The sequence below is a fragment of the Thyridium curvatum genome, assembly GCF_004353045.1.
Source record: "Thyridium curvatum strain D216 chromosome Unknown NODE_42_length_358865_cov_86.645117, whole genome shotgun sequence".
Lineage (NCBI taxonomy): Eukaryota > Fungi > Ascomycota > Sordariomycetes > Thyridiales > Thyridiaceae > Thyridium > Thyridium curvatum.
In genome coordinates, this window is record NW_022156797.1 from 178,434 (window position 1) to 197,577 (window position 19,144).

General features: G+C 58.3%; 6 protein-coding genes across 6 annotated transcripts; 3 read left to right on the forward strand and 3 right to left on the reverse strand.

Annotated features, from left to right (window-relative positions):
• Positions 1 to 844: 844 nt before the first annotated feature.
• E0L32_007094 (uncharacterized protein) lies at positions 845 to 2,010 on the reverse strand (the record flags this gene model as incomplete). Its single annotated transcript, XM_031141800.1, has 3 exons — positions 845 to 905; positions 1,000 to 1,872; positions 1,940 to 2,010. 3 exons carry the CDS (start codon positions 2,008 to 2,010, stop codon positions 845 to 847), a joined length of 1,005 nt encoding a protein of 334 aa, XP_030993919.1.
• A 2,753-nt stretch (positions 2,011 to 4,763) lies between these two features.
• On the forward strand, positions 4,764 to 6,424 carry E0L32_007095 (uncharacterized protein; the record flags this gene model as incomplete). The annotated part of the gene is made up of 3 exons (XM_031141801.1): positions 4,764 to 5,240; positions 5,327 to 5,501; positions 5,598 to 6,424. The coding sequence occupies 3 exons, from the start codon at positions 4,764 to 4,766 to the stop codon at positions 6,422 to 6,424; spliced, it is 1,479 nt and encodes a 492-aa protein (XP_030993920.1).
• A 3,425-nt stretch (positions 6,425 to 9,849) lies between these two features.
• On the forward strand, positions 9,850 to 11,599 carry E0L32_007096 (uncharacterized protein; the record flags this gene model as incomplete). Its single annotated transcript, XM_031141803.1, has 3 exons — positions 9,850 to 10,279; positions 10,566 to 11,102; positions 11,175 to 11,599. The coding sequence occupies 3 exons, from the start codon at positions 9,850 to 9,852 to the stop codon at positions 11,597 to 11,599; spliced, it is 1,392 nt and encodes a 463-aa protein (XP_030993921.1).
• A 1,429-nt stretch (positions 11,600 to 13,028) lies between these two features.
• Positions 13,029 to 14,450, reverse strand: E0L32_007097 (uncharacterized protein; the record flags this gene model as incomplete). The annotated part of the gene is made up of 2 exons (XM_031141804.1): positions 13,029 to 14,166; positions 14,233 to 14,450. The coding sequence occupies 2 exons, from the start codon at positions 14,448 to 14,450 to the stop codon at positions 13,029 to 13,031; spliced, it is 1,356 nt and encodes a 451-aa protein (XP_030993922.1).
• Positions 14,451 to 15,342: 892 nt separating this feature from the next.
• On the forward strand, positions 15,343 to 16,428 carry E0L32_007098 (uncharacterized protein; the record flags this gene model as incomplete). Its single annotated transcript, XM_031141805.1, has 1 exon — positions 15,343 to 16,428. The coding sequence occupies one exon, from the start codon at positions 15,343 to 15,345 to the stop codon at positions 16,426 to 16,428; it is 1,086 nt and encodes a 361-aa protein (XP_030993923.1).
• Positions 16,429 to 17,132: 704 nt separating this feature from the next.
• E0L32_007099 (uncharacterized protein) lies at positions 17,133 to 17,803 on the reverse strand (the record flags this gene model as incomplete). Its single annotated transcript, XM_031141806.1, has 2 exons — positions 17,133 to 17,687; positions 17,768 to 17,803. 2 exons carry the CDS (start codon positions 17,801 to 17,803, stop codon positions 17,133 to 17,135), a joined length of 591 nt encoding a protein of 196 aa, XP_030993924.1.
• Between the last annotated feature and the right edge of the window lie 1,341 nt (positions 17,804 to 19,144).

Below are 19,144 nucleotides of genomic sequence, written 5' to 3' on the forward strand. Positions count from 1 at the left end.
AATAATGACATTTTATGACTGTGCAAATGCCGCAGAGAGAGAAAGCCTCGCATAGCACGGGAAAGAGTGAAATACGGCTGGCCTAGCCCGTAGGCAGCAGCAGGGCAGCAGCATGCATGCCATGCTGCTGCGGTGGGAACGGGTATGCAGGCCCGCGGGTGGTGGTGGTGGTGGTGGTGTGGGTGGGATCGTGGAGCTCAGCCTTGCCTGCTCGATCTTTGGGCAGCTGCTTGGTCTGCCGTCATCGTGTGGTTTTGCTGGCTTGCCTCTTGCACTTGTCGCCCCTCCTTCTCGTCCAGACCTGATTACACGGCAACCTTGCTGCCTGGTGAGGCTCTTTTCATCCTGCACTATCATCCGATACCGAGCACCTGAGCTGTTCTTCTGAGTTGAGGCTTTCTAGTGCGTCTTGGAACTGAAATCAGAGTGCGCAACTTTGTAAACTACGAGACCATCGCTCTGTACATTGTACTGCGGGAAATCCAGGCAATCCGTGAAGTGGAGGCAGTGCCTTTGATGTTGAGGTCCGGCCGCTCCCGGACGGGCCGACCTATGCAGTCAGTAATAGATGCCTGGTTCTATTGGCAGCATTCTAGATACTTCAAGCCCCAATCGTTTCGAAGCGCTCCTATCCAGTGAACGTGAGCAATACCGCCCGCGGCTCCCATGTCTCGTACGGAGCCCATCCTGCAGTGTATCATACATCAAACCTCCTCGTCTATGTGCCCGCTGACTATGTCAAGAGTACAGTGCTAGAATACAGCTCCCCCCTTTGCTTTTGCGATCGAGGTCCACCCTTGTTTAGAATGTACACATTGCCCGTGCCCAGCTATGGTGTGTCTCTTCACAGCCCTTCCTTGGCAAGCATGTCTGCAATATCAAGATAGAAGGCAATGGCGTTGAACCTGGGCAGCAGCAGCAGCAAAGACTCATCAGTATCCTTTCCCGCCAGCCCGTGCAGCCGTGTCAGTAGCAAAAAAAGAAAAGAAAAATACTCACATCTTATCTTGACCCATCCACTTCTTGACAGCCCACCTAAGCCTGTTACTCCAGTTGATCAGGTCCAGGTGGCTCACGTCGACGAGCGTGCCCTTGTACGCGCCCCACTTGCTGCTCTGGACGCTGACGAGCCCGTCGTTGGGGCCCTCGAGCTGCTCGATGACGCGGTGCGACTGGCGGAACGGGCTGAAGAGCGGCGGGCGGCCGCGCACCATAGCGCCGTAGGAGAAGTACCGCACGGCCGGGTCGTCGGGCGTGGCCGGGTTGAACTCGCGCTCCATGTACCGGCGCGTGAGCTGCGCGAAGGCGCCGGTGCCGAAGCCCGTCGTGCGCTCCCACAGGGCGTAGGCGCGCCGCAGGTTGGCGGGGCCCAGCATCTCGTCGATGAGGTAGTCGGCGAAGGCGCTGCCGTGGTGCGGCGTGGCGACGGTGACGACGGAGCGGACGCGCACGCCCCGCGGCCGCAGGCGCGAGGCCATGTACCGCGCGTCGAGGCCGCCCATGCTGTGCGCCACGATGTTGACGCCCGAGGATACGGTATCGTCCTCGGCGGCGGCGGCGGCGGCGATGTCGTCGCTCAGCTTGGCGGCGCGCTGCTCGATGGTGCCCGAGGGCGGGACCGAGGCCGTGATGACCCTGGCGCCCTGGGCCTCGAGGGCGGCCTGGATGCCGTGCCAGTACTGGATGGCGGGCAGGTAGTCGCCGGCCAGGCGCAGCTCCGAGAAGCCCAGGAGCCCGTGGGCCAGGACGATGGGGTGCCGGGGCGCGTCGTAGTGCTTGCGGATCTGGGCGTACTCGTCGGCGATCTCGCGGCCGAGGTCCCGGATGCGCGGGTCTTGGCTCCCGCCCTTGTCACCGCCGGTGCCGGAAGTGCTCCGGTGCGGTGCCGAGACGGCAATGTGCCGTGCTGTTGCTGCTTGGCGGCGCGAGGGGGGGCTACCTGGCCATGGTGAGGGGAATGGCTGGGGTCTGTTTGCCAGTAGCAGCAGCGACGAGGAGGAGTGGCGCCATGGTGACCCAGGCACGAGAGTCTTCATCTCTCACCCACATCCATGTGCGCCGGCTGAGGTGCAACTGCCGAGACCTATGGGATGCTGAGCGCCAATCTCAATACTGCCTGCCCTCCTACTCGTTGATTAAGAAAACCCAGACTTTCACGTGGTGGCCAGGCGTAGTGGAAGCTTGACAGTCCTCGGCAGGATCCGCGAGTTCATTCTTCCTTGACGTCACGCGCGCACGCCCGCTCGAGACGGGAGCAGGCCGCCTAGTGGGAAAACTGTCACAAAAATTAGCCGCCGAACGGCCCCCAAATCTCGTTACAGTGGATGTGACGGACGAGAAACAGCCCTGGAGAACAGCGGGTCGGCTTCTTATTAGCGTGTTTAGCCCTACGGCCTACGGGTTAGCGTCCGTGCCCCCTGTTCGTCAATCCTCAACCACCTGCTGGTTTGAGAAGACTGGCACAGATGTCTGTGGAGGAAAGGGGAGCAGGTCATCATGGTCAGGAACACTTCAAAGTCTCATTCAGTGCAGCTGTTACAATGCATAAAGCCCTTTGAGAGAAACCGAGGTAGTGCACTGTGTGTTTGTGCTGTGAAAGGTGAGGGTTGCCGAATGGTCAGCACAGGTTAGTGTCCAGAATCCCGTACCCTCCCTCGTCCAGCATGACTTTTCTATCCCTGATGGCCACTCGCCGGCAAAGACTGTTCCTGAATCAAGACCAAAGTCTTTGGTCGTTCGTGTTATCAACTTTGTTAGGTATCATGAGTGTTGTGGGGTAGCACCTGCCGTGATGGGATACTTCCTGCGCCAGTCCAACACGAAGCTCTACTATCGATATCCGGGAAAGAGCACATGCAAACATCTGGACCCTCTTCCGAGAGAGGACTCCCACTCTGTTTCAACTCAACCCTCCACCATCCGCCCCTAGCCGAATGCGAAATGGAAATGCACGTAACTCCGTACATCTCGAGAGCTGGCTGCCTGATTAGGCCTCGAGATGGAGGGCTGGGGTACCTAGTATCTTCCGATCTGCGCTCTGCAGCCAACAGCATCGCGGCGCAGCCCTCCAGCACACACCAGGCCCGCAGCATCCGATCTTCCGCTATCTCCTCTTCCCTGCGCTGATCGAAAATGAGGCCACTCTAATAAGCGCCCATGCAGGCCAGCCGTTGGCAGAATTGGTGTCAACTCGGACCAATCAGTCGAACGGACATCTTCTGCCACTGGATCTAGGATCATGCCAGTCATGGCCAAGGAACAATCCGTCAAGGCCTGGATCGAGCAGCTTCGCAGATCTGCAGTCCAAACTTCCTCATATGCTTCACGAGTAGCATTGAGGATTCGCGGTTGGCAAGCTTGGCTTCCCCGGAAGACCCGCCGGCGGGAGGGCTGATGATCGCTGCAAACATGTTTGTTTGCTCTGGGCCGCCCTAGACGGCCGCCCTCCACAGAACGAACGCGTGACAACAGAAGAGTTGTGCGTCCCGAAATGGACACCCAGCTGCTGTTGGCTGCACGAAAGATATGCTTTATGGCCTGGCCCCCAAAACTCTGGGGGTGGCCCGCCACCGTGAAGGCCTTCGTGTTTCCCCAGATCAGGGGGGTACTTTGTACAGCAGAAAACGAAATAAGCTGCGGCAGATCCACCATTGGACAAAATCACACCCTTGCCTCGCGTCTTGGACCAACGAGCAGAGGGCCGTGGATTGATTACTTGCTGCATATGCTCGCAGATTGAGTAAAAGGTGGGCGGAGTTTGCTTGGCTAAAGTCAGACAAGGGCACAGAACTCGCGTCGTGATTGGCGAGGGCCTCGAGACGCCCGGGGCCGTTGGCGGGAGTACCAGAGCATCGGATCCTCCGTTGCAACGGTGTGCTTAGCTCCTGAGGCCAGTCAAGTTGCTGAACCCCCCCGACTCGAGGAGTGAGAGGGTGCTCTTGCTGCCCGGCCCGTACTCCAGAGGCCCATTTGCCCACCACCTGCCTGTTTGCTTGAGATGGAGGGTTCGGCCGAGTCCACACCCACATACTCCGTAGGGTTCACGCCGCATCCTATCCGAGTCGATGCTCTGATGGGGGCCACGGGAGCACGGTGAGGGAGCGTTGCACCACATCGGAGCCTGGTCTGCCTGCCCTATCAGAATGGACCTTGGCCATTGTCGAGATGAGGGAACAAAATTCAAGCCACCCACAAGAAGAGGGTGTAGAGCAGACCCTCCGTTGGGGGTTTCCCACACCACGGCCTTCTCGTCCTCCTTGTGACGCTGCACACTCCTGCTTTGCTGCTCGCCTGCAGCCGGTCTTATCCCTCACGAGTTCCCAACTGAATGCTGGATAAAGTGACGGCAACTGGGGTTCGACCTAGAATGCTACACGCATATTGCTTTCCCTGCACTCCGCAGCAATAGCACTATATCCTGGGCGCCTAACTACGATATGCAAGGTTGAACCAGAGCCCTGGGTCGTACTGTGTCGTTGGTCCTGCACTCGACAAAAGCACTCACTCCCGGATGCCAAGCTATAACTGCCAGCCACGGCACACTACCATCTGCCGAACTCTACTTCGTCGTCCTTCCTCTCATCGTTACTCTTCCACCTTTCCTCGCCAAGCACCTCCTCCGGTCATCTCGCTATTCCAGGGGCCAAGGCTTTTGAGTCTTCAGATGTAGAGACCGAAACGCCCTCTGTCGACAGGCCTCTGCCCGTTCAAGGCACTTCCACGACTTTGACCGGGCAACGAAGTTCAGTATTTTGACAGCCACCATGACCAGCCTCAACCCGGGAGACTGCACGGCGGCGACCTGCCCCGTGGCAGGCGGCTTCCTGTCCTCGCCGCCGAGCCTCGAGGGCAGCGCCGTCATGCTGGCCGCCTCGGCCGTGCTGGTCCCCGTGCAGGTCGTCCTGGGCGTGCGGTACCGCACGCCCCTCTACGCCGTCACGTTCGTGCTCGGCCTGCTCTGCGAGGTCATGGGCTACGTCGGCCGCATCATGCTGCGGACCGACCAGGCCAGCCGCCAGTACTTTGCCGTCTCGTTAGTCGGGCTCGTCATGGGGCCGACTTTCATCAGCGGCGCGATATACCTCGTGCTACCGCACGTCCTCGTCCTCTATGGCCGGGAGCTGAGCCTGGTGTCGAGGCCTCTGTACCTCGGGTTCCTGTTCCTCGCCTTCAACGCGTTTACCCTCGCGTTCCAGGCCGTTGGGTGCTCGTTTGCTGCGAATGGCGCGAGTAAAGGAGAAGTATGTGACCTGCCCCTGCCGTGTTTGGCAGAGCAAATATGCCAGATTCTAGACATCTACTGACCCAGAACCCGATTGCGTGACAGATAACACAAGGCGTCCACGTCCTCATCGCCGGCCTGGGCATCCAACTCGGCAGCCTCATCCTCTTCTTTGTCCTCTACTACTGGTTCATCCTGCGCATCACGCGGGAGCGCCACCTGATCGAGCCCCGGCACTCGGCCGTCTTCCTCTCGACGCACTTTAAAATCTTTGGGCTGTGTAAGTAGAAGGCAGAACCAACAATGAGGGGGGAACCAGTAGCCTTTTCTTACCCCTCAGAGAGCTTCTTCAACACGCTGACCTGCTTCTCTACAGGCCTGCAAATCGCCACAGCCCTGCTCCTCATCCGCACCATCTGCCGCATCGTCCAGTTCGCGGGCGGCCTCGACTCCCTCCTTGCCCAGTCAGAGGTTATGACTGTCGTGCTGGACGGCGCCCTTGTCCTCATCGCCAGCCTCGTGCTCTCTCTCGCCCACCCGGGCGCCGCATTTGGCCGCCGCGCCTGGGCCGAGACCTCCCCCGAGTACAGCAGCAGCAGCATCTGTGACGACGATGGCTACTATTACCACGGCGGCGGTGACGTTAACGCCGCTGCCGACGGCTCCGTGCCGCTGCATGCCTCCTCGCCGCGGTACTGCGGGACCTACGACCAGCACCCCGCGGCGGCGGCGGCGTCGTCGTCGCACGAGATGAAGAAAAAGAAGGAGAGGAAGTCGTGGCGGCATAGCAACAAGCAGTACGGGGAACAGCGGCAGGCGGAGGAGGAGGAGTACCCGCCGCACTACAAGCCCAACATCGGGGCGACGCTATCGAGAAGCGTGAGCGCGAGCGCGAGCGCGCGGACGACGCCGAGGTCCGCGCAGCCGCTGGCGCCGACGTACCAATACTCCCAGAAGACGCCGCCTTACGAGATACCACCCTCGCAGACGGTGCCGTACGTGCTGCCCGGGGAGATATCCCCCCGGTCGGAAGGAACGCGGTCGAACAGGTCGAGCAACCAGACAGCCGCCGCCGGAGGCAGTAGGGGAGTAGCGGCAGCGGTGGGCCTACCGGCGCGGCCGAAGCCGTTGCAGCTCCAGCCGCAGCATCAGCAGTATCACCAGCAGACCAACAACGTGGTCGATCCGGACTCGCTTTGGTAGACTCGGCAGACTGGGCCGGGTCGGCGGCTCCTAGGAGGGCTCTTCGGGGCCAAGGTCCGAGAGGGAATGGGCGTTGGGTGCAAAGTATTTTGGCTTCGAAACGACCAACTGTCTTTTACTCGTTCGTATTCTGAAAGCGATGGATGATCTATTACCATATGGTTTGCGTGGAAGGGGCCAGACATCATGTGATGCAGTGGCAGACTCTAGGAGTCTGCCTCCTCGATATCCGGAGACAGGAAGGTGTGTGCCGGGCATGCACTCTATGCTTGGAACCCCAGTTTGATACCATCAATGAGATACCTTTACACTTCAAAACATAGATCACACCAAAGGGAGCACTAACACAAATTCAGGCTCAACTGTTCTACGCAGCGGAATAAAAGAGTCTTTTGAAGATGTATGGTTTGCGAAGGTGGCGGAGGATCTTCGTTCTGACTTGTTAAGCCTTGAATAGAGAGTGGGAGTACGACGATTGGCTGTTGTTGTCGTGGCTCGCGGCGGCAGCCGGCTCCGTACGTCGGAGCTGCTACTGATTCATCGCTTACCCGCAGAGCGCCGGTACGCGGCGGGCAACTTTGCAGTCCACCACTGAGACGCCGCCTGTCCTATTAAACAAGAACGATAGCTACTTGGCCTTTGGAAGATGAGTGGAATGGCCTTGGACGGTGATGTATGTCATGATGCTAAATGTATGTCACAATGCTAAACGTAAGCCCGATTAATAACGAAAATTTGTGTAAAGTGGTCGTAAATGCCGACATCGTGTGGAGCAGCTGCGGAGTTTGTCTGCCGACCACAAAACCGCGTAGCGAGGACTGAGGACTATCTCAGCGACGTGATCGGGGAGATAGGGACGATTCTTCCAGTCTATACGTGTGAGTTCGGGATACCAGATATCATGTACCTGATCGATTTTGAGACCACGAAAGACTCGAAATATCAAGGCTCCTGCCGCACCACGGAACGCGGGAAGCAACCTTCCGGGTGTCTGCCGCAGAGCAGTCCGGAGCTGGCTCCCCTCTCGCCCACCCAAGTGCCCAAGGGGTTAGTCGATGGAGACAGGACAGCAGGGTGTAGGTATTCATAGACAAGGCCACCGGAGTGAGGGTTCGAGGCAGTTTTGCGAGGGATGGATTACATAAAGACTCACGACGGGCACTTAAGGACCCCGTAAGATGCCGAGTTTGGACCTCCCAGAGGAACGGATGGTTCGGCCAGGACCAAGAGACCCTTTAACTCGACAAGTCTCATTTGATGGACATCCCGAAGAGGCCCGGTGTGGACCGTGGGGGGCGCCACCTTCCAGCGCTTGGCTGTTGCTGTCGTGCGAGCTTGCGTGGGATTGCTAACGACTTGATGCCCGTCTGGGCTTGGTTCGCGAACAAAGAACGTCAAGGGTATGTTTATGTCGGGTATGAAAGACCACACGGAGCTAATGCACGGGAGGACTTTTGATGGTCCGCAAGGAGACACCGAAGAAGGAACCAGGGCCCTCGCTGGAGCTGTTTTTTATGCTTCGTTCAATGACGCCACAACTTATTTATCCTTGGTTCTCGTGGGAGACAGGCCTGTGGGACTCCCCCGGTGACGCCTTGGCAGTGCAATCGTGCTCTCTCCCTCTCAGTTGATGTAGGCTGGACGACAACACAAAAGAGTGAGGTGTAATTCTGGCCCTCTGATTTGCCCAAAGAGGTGTGTCGTTGCGCATTTCCCTGGCTGGTGAGTGGTTGCGTGATGATCCGGCGTACTTGGCTACGGTCGGCTTCCCAGGTTACCATACCCAGGCACTGAACCCCGCCAACGCAGGGCAGCCCAAGGCATTGTGGAGAAGCCCGCACCCCCTCATCGCGCCATGGCGGCCCACCTGGGCTCCCTGTCAAGCCGCCTGTCGTCCCTGCTAATTACCCGCTACAGGGCTGCCCTTGGGAGCCGGAAAAGGTCTTACCAGACTCGCTGTGTGGCCGGCAGAGATCCATGGGAAACTGAGGGGCTTCCAGATCAAACATGAGTAAGGCCAGATCCTGAAGGGAGGATATGCCGGACTTGATACATGTACAAGTTATATCAAAGCGGGACACAGCATTGAGATCGAAACCCCCGTTTGCGGTCCGAGCAAACATCAGTGATTGATGGTGGCCAAGGGCTTATTAGGTTGCCCATCTTGGCGGGTATTGTTCTGCAGTCCGATCCGACCAGCGGTAGTTGCAGGCGGCCGTGTTTCGTCTGGGTGCTGTCGCAGCGGCCAATCACAGCGCGGCCATTGTCCCAACAGAGGACCCCAGAGGCCCCTTCTCGGGGTTTCATTGCGCCTGGAACCACGGCCGCATCGTAACTACGATCGGGTCGAGCCAAGCTCCGGGGCGCCGTGCGCAGGTTTGAGGTTTGGGCAGGCACCTTCCGCATCCGCAATGCCCTTCGTCTTGGGTTTTGCTGGGATGCTGGGATCAAATGTTCCAATGCGGCAACTAACTACGGTGTAGGTACCAAGGCTACCACCACACACAGACACAGACATCAGTCAGTCGAAACTGGCTCACCACCAACCACTCATCAAGCTCAAATCCAGCAACATTGAACCAGCCAGCCAGATCGCCAGGTTATCCGCGATTTCCCCTCATTCTGATTTGGCCCGCTGCCGCCTTCTCCGCGTTGTTGCTGCCCGTGACCACCTGCACTGTGGTTCTGCACACATGTTGTCTTCTTCTGCTGCTGCTGTGACGACTCCTCCTCTGTCTTGAGACATTTTCTTCTCTATCCGTGCTCTCTGAACCTTTGACTCTGTATTCTCTCCTCTTGAAAAGCATCTGCAATTCTGCAACGTCTTACAAACAATACAAATTAGTACAGGGTATTTGTTACACCTAACTACCTGGTGTCTCCATCTCTTGTCTCCCCCAGATCCTCGTTCCTGCAGCTGTGATACGCCACCGCCCCGACGCCGCCGACACGATCCGCGCGACTTTGAGAGCCCCCGACCCACACGTCGTCTCCTCCGCCCTCGCACACCCGTCCTTGCAAGCCTTGGTACTCCTCCAAGCACGCAAACTACACACACAAAAGTCCACACACGATTATACCGCACTACACTACTCCATACCTACCTCGAGACCCACGAAGCTACCGACTCGTCCAAGGAATTCCCACTAGCTAGGGGGGCAAAAGCTCGAGAAAAGATCCCCCCGATCCCGAACATCGTCCTCCCATTCCGCTCGGAACTTGGCCGAAGCCTGCCGCTGTCGCGCGTCGCACACACACTCTGGCCCTGTCCGCCCGCATCCCTAGTCCCAAAAGCCTAGCCGGTCTCTCCCTCGGCTTTCGTTTTTCCTGTGGCTGAGAAATCGCAGTCGAGAAAACCCCCCCTCCCCTTTATAACTCAAAACCGCTGCTTCACCGATCCAATCCCTCGGGGTCCTTTTCTCATCATGTCTCCCGCCGTCGCCGCCTCTGCCTTCCGGTCCGCTGCTCCCTTTATCACCCGCCGTGCTGCCCCCGTCCTCCGCCCTACCGTCGCTCCGAGATTCGTCCTGCCGACATCGGTCTACCTCCGCCAGCCCTCACTGTCGTCGCGCAACATGGCCACCCAGGCTAAGATCAAGGTCAAGAACCCCGTCGTCGAGCTCGACGGCGACGAGATGACCCGCGTCATCTGGAAGGACATCAAGGACAAGCTCATCTTCCCCTACCTCGACATCGACCTCAAGTACTACGACCTCGGCCTCGAGTACCGTGACGAGACCAACGACCAGGTCACCATTGACGCCGCCGAGGCCATCAAGAAGTACCAGGTCGGTGTCAAGTGCGCCACCATCACTCCCGATGAGGCCCGTGTCGAGGAGTTCAAGCTGAAGCAGAGTAAGCCACACCCACACCACCACTGACACTTGCCCTCCCGCTGTTGCATACGCCATGCATGACCCCAAAGCATTGTGCGCCTGCCGATCCCCTCCCCGCACAACTGCGCGACGTTGCGGGGAGAAGACAGCCGCCACATTGCCCCAGGAAAAATCATGGCACGGCAAATACACCGCAACAGTGGCGGGGTGCAACATCGTCCTCATAACGAGACCTCGAGAGAGAAATAAATGAAGAAAAAGAAAGAACCACCAGCTGACCAGATCTTTTTCTTGTCTCACCACAGTGTGGCTCTCGCCCAATGGCACCATCCGCAACGCCCTCGGCGGTACCGTCTTCCGTGAGCCCATCGTCATCGACCGCATTCCCCGCCTCGTCCAGGGCTGGAAGAAGCCCATCATCATCGGCCGTCACGCATTTGGTGACCAGTACCGCGCCAAGGACATGGTCTGCAAGGGCCCCGGCAAGCTGACCATGACCTTCACCCCCAAGGGCGGCGAGCCCCAGGAGGTCGAGGTCTTCGAGTTCAAGAACGGCGGCGGCGTCGCCCAGTCCCAGTACAACACGGACGAGTCCATCACCGGCTTCGCCCACGCCTCGTTCAAGCTGGCGCTCGACAAGGAGCTGCCGCTCTACATGAGCACCAAGAACACCATCCTCAAGCGCTACGACGGCCGCTTCAAGGACATCTTCCAGGAGCTGTACGACACCCAGTACAAGGCCGAGTTTGAGAAGAAGAACATCTGGTACGAGCACCGCCTCATCGACGACATGGTCGCCCAGATGATCAAGAGCTCCGGCGGCTACATCATGGCCCTCAAAAGTGAGTTTTTCTTTTTTTTTTCTCGTGATAGCCTACCTTGGTTTCCAGAATGCTGACAGTGACATAACGCAGACTACGATGGTGACGTCCAGTCCGACATCGTCGCCCAGGGCTTCGGCTCCCTCGGCCTCATGACGTCGGTGCTCATCACCCCTGACGGCAAGACGTTCGAGTCCGAGGCCGCCCACGGCACCGTGACCCGGCACTACCGCGAGCACCAGAAGGGCCGCGAGACGTCGACCAACCCCATCGCCTCCATCTTCGCGTGGACCCGGGGACTGATCCAGCGCGGCAAGCTCGATGAGACGCCCGAGGTCGTGGCCTTTGCCGAGGCGCTCGAGAAGGCGTGCATCGACACGGTCGACGTCGACGGCATCATGACCAAGGACCTGGCGCTGGCGTGCGGCAAGACGGCGCGCGAGGACTACGTCACCACGACCGAGTACCTCAACGCCGTGGAGCGCCGCATGAAGAACGCGCTCAAGGAGAAGTTGTAAAAGACTTGCGTTTTTTTTTTTGGAGATGAAGCGAGATTCTTGGAAAGGGCAATTGAAATCCCCCCCAGTGTTTGGAAAAGAATGGGGAAGAAAAAGAAATCAGAATGTGAAGAAGGGGAAAAAGAAGGGGGAAAAAGTCGCCGAGGGGAAGTAGGATGCAACGGCTTTATCCCCCGTGGGATTGGGAGGGGAAGTTGATGAGTGTGTGAATGGAAGAATGTTGGGGTCAACAACGTGCATCCGATGAGATAAAGGGCGGGGGGAGGGACAGAGACGAGACAACCTGCACCACCACCACGACCAACCCCTCTCTCTCTCACTCTCTCCAAGATGATCCCGCACCCCAAGTTGGTCCGCGCGAGATCGGAGAGATCAAGAGAGACGAAGGAAGAGAAAAAACGAGAAGAGCATTATACTAGATCAGATATATCTTTCTGGATGGGCAATCATCCTTTTGGATCAGCATTTTCTTCTTTTTTTTGCATAGCCTGCATCTACTCTTCTTTTTTCTCCTCTCATCATCTTTCTTTCTTACGTCTTTCGTTGCTCCCCTCTCTGCATATACACTTGATAGACATGTCGTTGCAAAGAGTGTGTAACTTTGTTTTGTGGTGCATTTCTTCGAGGCGAGGATCTCTGCTTGATATCATTTTTTTTTTCTTGGACAAGACAGAAAAGAAAGCATCTAGAGATAAAGACTAGCCTGGAGGAAAGCCAAGAGGGTACGGTACATGTAAAGACGGGAGATTTAAGAGAGAATCGAAGGGATCAAAAGACAGGCCGACTTTTTTGGATGGTTGCACATAGGAGAGGAGGAACTTGCATGCTCAGATACAATTCTCTTTCCCCTTCCCCGCCCTGCACATAGATACAAAAGTTTCAATATCAGATCGAGTGCGTTGGAGCCCTAGCACAGTAGTAGACTTGGAGCATCACTGGTATCACAAACTTCGAAAACGAGGGTGACTGAAAAAATGAGATCTGAAGAAACGATATAGCTTTTGGAATATGACTTTGCCCGACCAAACCAAACCAAACCAACGCCTTTGGCTCCTCCCGCTTCCTGCCGCCGCCCTTGTCTGGTCTCGGCCAATGGGCTGGCCATCAAGCCAAGCCATTCTTTGTATAGATAATGTACACCTTAATTGCTTGCCTCCCGGTACGATTATGGAAAATGGGGAAAGGAAAAAAAAGAGTCCTGTTGCCCATCCCTTCCTCTATCCGCGTGGAACGCCCCCTTCAAGACGCCATATATCACGACAGCCCCAGCTTCAGCTTCAGCTTCAGCGATACACAATGGGCCCAACCCAGTTGTGGCGCTGACTGGTTGGCATCTCAACCTAAGACGCAGGATGCTCTCTCAGACGCTCATCTTACGCTGCGAAGACAACCCCCCTACGCAGCCTTAATACATCTGCTGTGAGACCTCTCAAGCCTCAACATCCTCTCCTTCCCCGCCTCGAGTCCCCTCCTCCCGCCCGTCCTCAGGGGTAGCCCCCTTGGACGCAGACAGCACCGCCCCGCCGTCACTCTTGCGCCCCGCACGCGGCTTGTTGGACGGTGCCCGGCCCGAGGCGGTCTCGACAGCGCCCTCGCTCCGGCGCTTGCTCCGCTTAAGCGGCCGGCTCGCGCCGCCCTTGGGCCGGTACCCGGCGTCGTCGTCGAGGTTGCGCTTGCGCTTGGCCGCACCGCCTCCCCTGCCCCCGCCACCGCCGCCACCACCACCACTGTCGCTATGGTGATGAGCGGTGTCGTCGTCGAGGTAGTCCATGCTCTCGTCCATCGAGTGGCGCTTCCCGCGGCCGCCGTGCGCCGCCGACGCCCGCTTCGAAGCCCGGGCCCCGATGGACCGGCGCCCGCCGCCCTCGTGGTGGTGGTCGCCGCGCGCGCCGGTCGACTTGCGGCCGCGCCCGCTGCTAGTCGTGGTAGACTGGTGATGGTGGTGCGACGTCGAGTGGGCGTCGTCGTCGCGGTCGGCGGGCGTCGTCTCGCCGTCCTGCAGAAAGGTCTTGGGCTCGTGCTTGCGCAGCCAGTTGTACACACTAGTCGGGTTGCGCAGCATGAAGTCGCGGCTCGACGAGGCCGGGTCCTTGCCGGCGCCCACGGCCGCGGCGAAGGAGCCGCCGTTGGCGAGGACGCCGTTGGTCCCGTTGTGGTGGCCGTTGGCATGGGCTGCAGGGGCGAGGGACGGCAGGGGGGAGCCCGAGCGGGGCAGGCGCGAGTCGACTTCGTAGATGTAGTTGTCTAGATCGTCGGCCGAGAGGAACGAGGGCGGGTGCTGCGCCTGCGACGGGTCGATGGCGGGCGAGTCCTCGAGCGGCTGGAGGTCGGCGACGAGCTCTGGGTAGCGCTCGGCCGTGGCGGCGTAGTCGAGGTGCGGGACCTCCTTGAGGAGCTCGGCCAGCGACTTGGCGGGCTTCTCGCCGACGTAGCGCTTGTTCTTGGGGTCGTCGATGTCGAGATGGGGGATGTCCTCGTCGGCGGGCATGTCCAGGCTGACGTCGAAGCGCCTGTCTGTCGGGATCTGGGCCGAGTTGTTGAGGTCGAGGAGGAGGTCGAGAAGGCGACTGATGGGATCGATCGTTAGTCAAATTGAATCTGTGTAGAGAAAGCCAAATGCAGGTGGGACTCACTCGATCTCGACTGCTATCCTCTTGGATGTTTCGATAGCTTTTTGCTCCTGTCTGTGCAGCTCCTCTCCATCGTGCATCTTCTGGTCGAATGTGATTCGCATCTTGCGATACTTCTTCTTCCATGACTTGTAGCCCGGCTTGCTGTCGATCACCTTGCCGTCGTCGCCACCCGCATCCTCCATCTTGACGTCGTGCACTGAGGCTGCGTCGTCGTCCATTTTTGTGCGGGTTGGCCCTCCCTTTATGAGGCTATCGTGATAATTGGCGTTTCGGGGTGATAACGATGCGAGGGGGAGAGGCAATGGGAAGGAACGCTGTGGATGGGAGAAAAGGGAGCGTGGGATGGGGGAGTGGGTAAGTCGAGAAGGAAAGTGTAGATGCGTGGGAAAGAATTGAGAGAATTGGGCAGGGCTGGTGCGTCTCTTTCAGTCAGCCATGATCCTGACAATAGCGCATTCTGGCACAACCGGCGACGCGCGAAGAGTTCACGGGTTCGGCTGGCTGGCCTGCTGGGATGGGATGGATGGGTGGGTGGAGTGAATGAGCCGGGCACCTTCGAGTCCAGCAAACAAACGTGCGGCCCTGTGCTGGCTCAGTGCTGCTTTCGGCGATTCAAACCTTGAACAGCACTGTCTGGTGCAGCACAGTCGGGTGGAATACGGGCGAATGTTGATGCGGTACCGTCCTCGTTTCAGCACTAATGTCAAGTATGGCGCCCCATTGTACAGTGCACATGTGGTCGCTAGGCTGCTAGCTCATCAAGCTCCAGCTCCTGTGGCCTGGCCTGTAATTGGGCGCCTGTGATTGATTGATTGAAATCTCATAGCTCACCTGCACTTGCATGTCATTCATCCACTCTCTTTCAAGCTCTCTCATACCTCGCTTGTTCGCAACGAGCTCATAGTTACGAACTCTTAAAAGATCCGACGGAAGCCTGATCTATCGACATCTTACTCTAGATCAGACTCATCCAAGAAGAAGATCTACACCAAAAAAAGGGAGAAGAGCGAACTTTTGCCCCCTCCTCCCTCCTTCCACCCTCTCATCCTCTCGCACCTCACCTCAACCCTCACCTCTCCCCATCTTTGAATGCTCCGCACCCTCTCCAAGATGGCCGAGAACGCAGCAAAACGCCTCAAGACCGGCGACGCCCCGGTCACCATCGGCACCCACAACGGCCACTTCCACGCCGACGAGGCCCTCGCCGTCCACATGCTGCGCCGGCACGTCCCGACCTACGCGGGCGCCGCCCTCGTCCGCACCCGCGACCCGGCCCGCCTCGACGCCTGCCACACCGTCGTCGACGTCGGCGGCGTCTACGCCCCCGAGGCCAACCGCTTCGACCACCACCAGCGCACCTTCGCCACCACTTTCCCCGGCCGCCAGACCAAGCTGTCCTCCGCGGGCCTCGTGTACATGCACTTTGGCCGCGAGATCATCGCGCGCCGGCTCGGCCGCGAGCAGCAGCAGCAGCAGCAGGCGGGAGACGACGCCGAGGTCGACGTGCTCTACCGCAAGATCTACGAGAACTTCGTCGAGGCCCTCGACGCCCACGACAACGGCGTCTCCGCCTACGACCCCGCCGCCGTCTCCGCCGCGGGCCTGGCCAAGGCCTTCTCCGACGGCGGCTTCACCCTCGGCGCCATGGTGGGCCGCCTGAACCCCAACTGGAACGACCCCCGGCCCGCGGACCCGGCCGCCGCCCAGGCCGCCGAGGACGCGCGCTTCGAGGCCGCCAGCGCCCGCATCGGCGAGGAGTTCGACCGCGACCTCGACTACTACACCCAGTCGTGGCTGCCCGCGCGGTCCATCGTCGCCGAGGCCTTTGCGCAGCGGGGGCGGCACGACGAGCGCGGCCGCATCATGGTGTTCGAGGGCCAGTCCGTGCCCTGGAAGGACCACCTGTACACCCTCGAGGGCGAGGCCGGGCCCGGGTCCGAGGTCGTCGTCTACGTGCTGTACCCGGAGGGCACGGCTCCCGACTCCAAGTGGCGCGTGCAGTGCGTGCCCGTGACCAAGGACTCGTTCCAGAGCAGGAAGCCGCTCCCCGAGGCGTGGAGGGGCTTCCGCGACGAGAAGCTCGACGAGATTTCGGGGATCCCCGGGTGCGTCTTTGTGCATGCTGCTGGCTTCATCGGAGGCAACAAGACCTTTGACGGCGCGCTAGCGATGGCCAAGAAGGGTCTTGAGCTATAGGGCATGACGGGAGGGTAGGGCAGCAAGCAATTTGTTCGTCTACTGGTACAGGAGTTATCGGTTCACAAAAGATGTCTTCGACAAGGTCTAAGAGGCAGGTCCAGTCGATGGAATTCCGTAGGGTCAAGGTACAGGATCGGGCGGTATACAAAAGCACAGAATTTCAATCAGTTCCAGTCGAAACTACATTTGTAAGACATAGAGTACATAAGCTCGTGACTCAATCCCACGACAGACTGTATTCGGGACAACATACACCATCGAGACTTGCCGTCTTTCCAGATTGTTTGTGTTCTTTTTTCAAGTTATAGGAATGCGGATGACGGACCAGCCCAATCTCCCTCGCGGTAGACTACCGGCAAGAAACGGCAGAATAACAGACGATGAAAGGAAATGGCAGACTCTCTAGCTCGGCCCAATCTCTGATCGATCCTTCACTCTCCCTCTCTCTTTCCTCTCTCTTAATTCCTTGGAAGTCAAAAAGTTCCCAACGCCCGCAGTAGAGGTAGATGTTTCGTAGACTCATAACAAGATAGAAAGAAAGGCCGGTGTCACGAGTTCGACAAGCGAATCGCTTCGATAACGGCACCAAAAAAAGACAACAGAAGTGCCGAGCGAGGGCAACCAACAGCCTACAAAAGTGGACTCAGGTACGATGTAGTTTGTGTTCCATCCTCCCGAGCCCTCATCGCCATGCGCAACCACTATCGCCGAATGGGAATACCCTCGCTCTGCGCTCCGCCGCCGCCGCCCTGCTGCTGCTGCGCCTCGTACTCGACCTCGTCGGCGCTCGTCTCGCGGTGCAGGAAGCTGCTCTCCTTGACGGGGCTGCCGGCCTGCATGCTGCCCTGCGGGTGGTGCTGGTGCGCCTGCAGGAAGTTGTGCTGGGCGTTGGCGCTGCCGGGCACGGCGCCGCCGATGGCGCCGCCGCCGTTGCTGCCGACGGGGGACGACAGGTGCGGGATGTTCTCGGGGACGGGGTGCTGGGAGCCGACGGCGCCCGTGTCGACCGAGTCGGCCTTGCCGGCCTTGGAGAGGGCGTAGTCGCCGCTGTCAAAGTACTTGCGCTCCTTGAGGTGCTTGGCGAAGTGGTCGGAGCGCGAGGGGAGCTTTCCGTAGAGGCGGAAGAGGCGCTGCTCCTCGGGGGAGAGGGACTGTTTCGGTTGGGCCAAGGGAGAGAAGGTCAGCGATGGGTTTTGGTCCTTGGGCGGGGTTTGGGGTGGAAGGGGGATGCGGTAGCAAATGCCTCGGGTTTGCTTCTAAGAGGAGGACAGATATAGAACAGAGAGGAAACAATCTTGAAGGGGGATCATGCTGAGGGAGCGAAAACCACACATACGTTGATGTCAACCTTGTTCTTCTGGTGGGGGTTCATCTTGGCTGGGTTCGCAGTCTGGTCGACTGGGGTCGGTAGGAGGTACGATTGCAGCCTGACAAAGAGGCAAAGGACTGTGTCTCCGTATCGATGATCGAATACGCCTGGGTTCAAGGTGAAGAGTGAGTTGCAATGAGGCGGAGGAGCGTTTGCAATCGGCGAGTCGTGATGGTACTTTTGGGCGTCGCTATTTAGTGGTGGTGGGATGGATGGTTTGGGGATCGAGGTTGCTGCAGGTGGTGTAGTGAGTGGTCCTTGGGCAGGTCGGCCTAGAATCCAGAGCGGGGTGGCTGCTGCCGTGGATGACCGCACATTTAGTGGGGACCTCTGGGATTTAAATGGAGGAGATGTAGGGGTGCTCTTTCTTGAATGCTGTGTAGCGATGCAGAATGTTTACTTCGAATTCTGGGCTGATGGCTGCAGCTTGTTTGGAGAACGCTGCGGGAATAGACAGATATTTCGTTTCAGTAAACACACGAGATGCGAAACTTTTATCTTGCCTTCGAGCGTCTAGATTGGGTTTTCCTTGGTAGGTAGTGGGTTGTTTACCTTAGCCTGGATATTAATGTTCATGCGGTTGTCAGGGTACAGATGGGATGAATGATGGGGAAAGGATGGGAACATGGATGGATGACTCCTCAGCTACTAATCATCCTTGCTCTACCCAGTCAGTCCCTCTCTCTCTCTTATTACATACTCTCAAGCTCATCAACCGATCAATCAGCTTCGATGAGCTCCCGAGACGAGAGCAAAATACCCGGGGCTCAACCCAAGCTCGAGCCAGTCACAACCAGCGCCGTTTCCCACTAAAGCGGGAGTGTCACCCTGTCCAATGACCTGAGTTGGTCTAACACCTTCAGAAACCGAAGAGAGACCTGCCAACCATTCCCATTGCTTGGCCTCTGTCTCCGAGCGAACCTTCTTTGTCTTCCCATCCCAAGCTATCTTTTGCTCCTCCCGTTCCAGCCGTCCGTGTGTACGAAGTATGACAGTCCCATGAGCTCAGCATCGGGAGATAACAAGCTGCAGAGCATCCTCCGCTCTGGCAGCAGATCCCGATATCCACAAGAGGCCGGCAGTGATAGCACATTCCAACCCCGCCCTTGGAGATGGGCGGGCCATTGCCTTCTCGAAGGTGAAAGCACTCACATGACCATTTTTTGGCTCCAGGGCCTTTTCAGGTCAGGGTTTGTTTCACCTACACTGGCGATCTTTTGCTTAGGAATGGCTCTAAAGGATGGACGGGCCAGCTGCTAGCTAAACCCCTTTAAGGATTAACAGCACTATTGCTACCTAATCGTCGAGGGACCGACCAGCTTGTCATGATCGGTCGACGATTCG